General features: G+C 33.9%; 1 protein-coding gene across 2 annotated transcripts; it reads left to right on the top strand.

The window, feature by feature from the left end:
- Window positions 1–296: 296 nt before the first annotated feature.
- Window positions 297–2,834, top strand: LOC114753471 (diaminopimelate decarboxylase 2, chloroplastic-like). Of its 2 annotated transcripts, XR_003741003.1 has the most exons (5): window positions 297–406; window positions 943–1,065; window positions 1,192–1,281; window positions 2,405–2,546; window positions 2,643–2,813. XR_003741003.1 is itself a non-coding variant. In XM_028942152.1 (4 exons), the coding sequence occupies exons 1-4, from the start codon at window positions 365–367 to the stop codon at window positions 2,483–2,485; spliced, it is 336 nt and encodes a 111-aa protein (XP_028797985.1). In that variant the 5' UTR covers window positions 297–364; the 3' UTR covers window positions 2,486–2,834. The 2 variants fall into 2 exon arrangements, 1 of the variants encoding a protein (XP_028797985.1); XM_028942152.1 differs by having other exon boundaries at window positions 2,405–2,834.
- Window positions 2,835–3,677: the final 843 nt, after the last annotated feature.

The raw sequence follows: 3,677 nt of genomic DNA, 5'->3' as shown, positions 1-3,677 counted from the left end.
AGCAAATAGAAGAGGATCTGTTAGAGGATCTGGTACTTCTTAAAATTTCTAATTAATGCATAATGTGACAACCTTCCCATGAAATCAGGTCTTTTCTGAGACTGACATAGTAACAATAGTTAAATTCTTTTTGAGAAGTAAAATAGATTTATTTTTAATTTCATTGCCTACTTAAAAAATCTTCCTGCTAATTCAATACCGTATCAATCCATTGTATAGGTACGGGAGCTTGTCCTTTCACGGGATCTTAACCTCATCATTGAACCTGGGAGATCACTCATAGCAAACACTTGTTGCTTAGTTAACAGGGGTGACGGGGGTCAAAACTAATGGATCTAAAAATTTTATTGTGATTGATGGAAGTATGGCTGAACTTATCCGTCCTAGTCTGTATGATGCTTACCAGGTAATTATTCAAGTCCTCTTATGACTTATCACCAAACACATTGATTCTGATGTGGGTGTGTAATCTGTAGCTTGTTTCTCGTTAGATGTTCTGGTGCAATGGCTCCTCCTCCTCATGAAGGGCTGGTTAAATACTGTTGGCCCTCTGGATGCATGTACTTTTAGCTTGGATGGAATGCCACAATAGATTTCACATTGATTCTTCAAATCCCTGTATCCTGAACTCCCGCTTTATGGGGGCATATTAAGGGAAAGGAAGACAGAAAAAATTCTTGTATTCTATTTATTGCTCCTAAAGACGGCATTCTAAAGCAAATGATGGAATGCGCTATAGCTTTTCGCCCAAGACTAGGAAGTTCGATCAAGAGGTCGTAAACTGCCCTTGGCGGTGGGCCCCAGCTATTACTCGTGATGGCCATCTTCTGCCATCCTGTCTTTTATTTTCATACATGTTTTCTTCTTCCTTTTTTGTAAATGTGGAATTGATTTTTCCTTTAAATACCACTCTGGAATTGATTTTTCATTGTTTAATTGCAGCATATAGAACTGGTTTCCCCTGCACCAGAAGATGCTGAGAATGCAACTTTTGATGTGGTTGGCCCTGTTTGTGAGTCTGCAGATTTCTTAGGAAAAGAAAGAGTACTTCCAACGCCAGCCAAGGTAATGTAATGAATTGACCTCACAATTAATTAGTTAAGCAAAAATAGTGTTGCCCAACCGGGACGTTATGGTCATCGTACTTCATGCCAACATAATTCATCTGTATAAATTGCTTTCATTTTGTAGCGTGCCGGTTTAGTTGTTCATGATGCTGGTGCTTACTGCATGAGCATGGCATCAACCTACAATCTTAAGATGCGGCCTCCTGAGTACTGGGTATGGTTCTGTTTTACGTGTAAATTATATTTATAATTATAAAACATATTTCGGGTCAATATAATCTTTGGTCCCTCAAGTTTCAAACCATAGGTTTTGATCCCTCTTAAGAGTAAAATGATCCAAGTTTTTATTGGATTATAGGGACTAAAATTTTAAATGAAAAGAAATTTGAGGAACCAAAACCTATGGTTTGAAACTTGGGATTAAAATCCAAATGAGGATAAATTTGAAAGATCAAAGTTTGTATCAACTCATATATTTCAAATAAAACTATAATACTACCTCCGATCCCTAATATAAGAGCTAGTGGAGGGTTAAATTTAATTCTAAATATGAGATTTCAATTCATTTTGTCATGTGAACTTGTCATTTTTTTACCCGCAAACTATCCCTCCTAATGTGTGTTTAACGGAGTTTGCATCAAGGGCTAATTTCAATACAAATGATGAGGATATTTTAGAAAACCAATGTAAATGATGAGGGTATTTTAGAAAACCAACACATATTTAACTAATTTTCTTTTTCTTCTTTTTCAGATTATTTAAGCAATCTCATATGCTATCTTCGGTTATTAATATGAGAACTAGCTGAGGGGTCGGATTTGATCTTAAATATAAGACTTCAATTCATTTTGTCTCCTATCTTTTTCCAAAATATCCCTATTAATTATAAGGGATTTCTACAAGGGATAATTCCAATTATCTAGTGCCGATGATTGAAGTTGATAGTTTAGGAAGACCAACACACATTTATAACAAATAACCAATTTTAACTAATTTCTTTAATATCTTCAAATTAGTTATATACTCTCCGGTCCTAGTTAAAAGACTTCGTTTGTAGTTTACAAACAATGTTTTATGATTAAGATCAGAGGTAGTAGTTTTTATGTTAAGGACTAGAAGTTGTATTAAGGACCCAAGGTAGTATCTAGTATTCCTTGGGCTACTAATGTTACTGAGGAAGTGAACATTAGATGAACTCTTGACTTGTCTCCAATGTTGTTAGCGTTATAATTAAAAGCACTGATTTTTGAGGTTTTAAGCTCTAAAGATTTCATCTTTGTAACCCTCATAGATAATTTGTTTCCTGTGGTTAATATGCTATTTGGAAAATATTTTAGGTTGACGATGATGGAACAGTGGCCAAAATCAGACATGGAGAGACATTTGAGGATCATTTGCGGTTTTTTGAGGGCCTTTGAGTGGAGACTTCATTTTTTGGTGGATTAGAAGGCTTGAGCTTTCCATTTGTGATGTTAAAAGGTATGGATCTCTCCATACCATTTGATAACAAATGTATTTTGAGATAGTTTCTTCTGTTATGTCCAAATCTAATAATACTCTTGATGGTAGAAGTAGATTGGTCCTACGTGGCTCTCGCTTTTTGTCCTCTACTTATCTAGTGGTAAGAACCTGGTATTTAGCAGAGGTTCACAAACATGTTTTCCATGATGTTGTCATAAAAATCTTTAAGGCCTTATAGTCCTAAACCCTAAAATTATCTGTTGGCAACTATTTTCATTCTTGGTACCGCATTTTAATTCCCCCCCCCCCCCCAAAAAAAAAAAACCTAAGCCCTGGAATGTGGGGTCCAATATGTGGTTGTGTTTTGGATGACTTCCAGTTAATTGATGCTTTTCAAGGAATAATGGATTTTTTTATTCAAATTAATTAAATAGTTACTGTCCCAAAAAATAAATCAGCTACATGGTTTCCTATTGTATGGCATAACGTGGCCGTGTAGTACTTACGCGAATTGCCTTTGAATTTTCCTAATAGATGCGTGCATTAGTCTGATTAGGCAAATGCGCATAAAGTATAGGACATCTAAGGAAAAAAGAAAAACGTGATTGTATACATATTACTCTTCCGATTTTTAATATAGGATCTAATTGTTGAGTAGGTTTTAATTCTAAATATAAGATTTATTTTTTTTTTTATATTTATCAATTTTTTTTCTAAATTGTCTTTATAAATACTCTTTCAATCATAATCAATAGAAGAGGGGAAGGGGTATTAAGAAAGATGATTATGGTGTTTTAAAAAAAAATGTGTCACATTTTTTATAATTAACTAATTTATTTAATTTTTAGAATCTAATCAAATTAATTAAATGGGTTTTATATTAAGGGTCGAAGGAGTATATTATTATGATGTGATTAATTTTTGACTTGCATATTTTTTGTAGACTGAAAAAGCTTGTATTAATAAATGTGTGTCATTGGCAATAGCTTATCTTTGACATTCTTTATGTCACCTTGGCAATTTCCGTGAGATAATTGCCAAACCCGATTATTAGTGCAATAACTTTTATAAAGTTTTCATCCAACATCACTTTTACATTTTAAATATCAACTTTTGAAAAGCAATACTAGTCAAGGCCGCCGAGAATTG

The sequence above is a fragment of the Neltuma alba genome, unplaced genomic scaffold (assembly GCF_004799145.2).
Source record: "Neltuma alba isolate B1F8T4 unplaced genomic scaffold, ASM479914v2 tig00007941_pilon, whole genome shotgun sequence".
Classification (NCBI taxonomy): domain Eukaryota; kingdom Viridiplantae; phylum Streptophyta; class Magnoliopsida; order Fabales; family Fabaceae; genus Neltuma; species Neltuma alba.
Note: the sequence above shows the minus strand (reverse complement) of the source record. Positions and strands in the feature narration are given on the sequence as shown.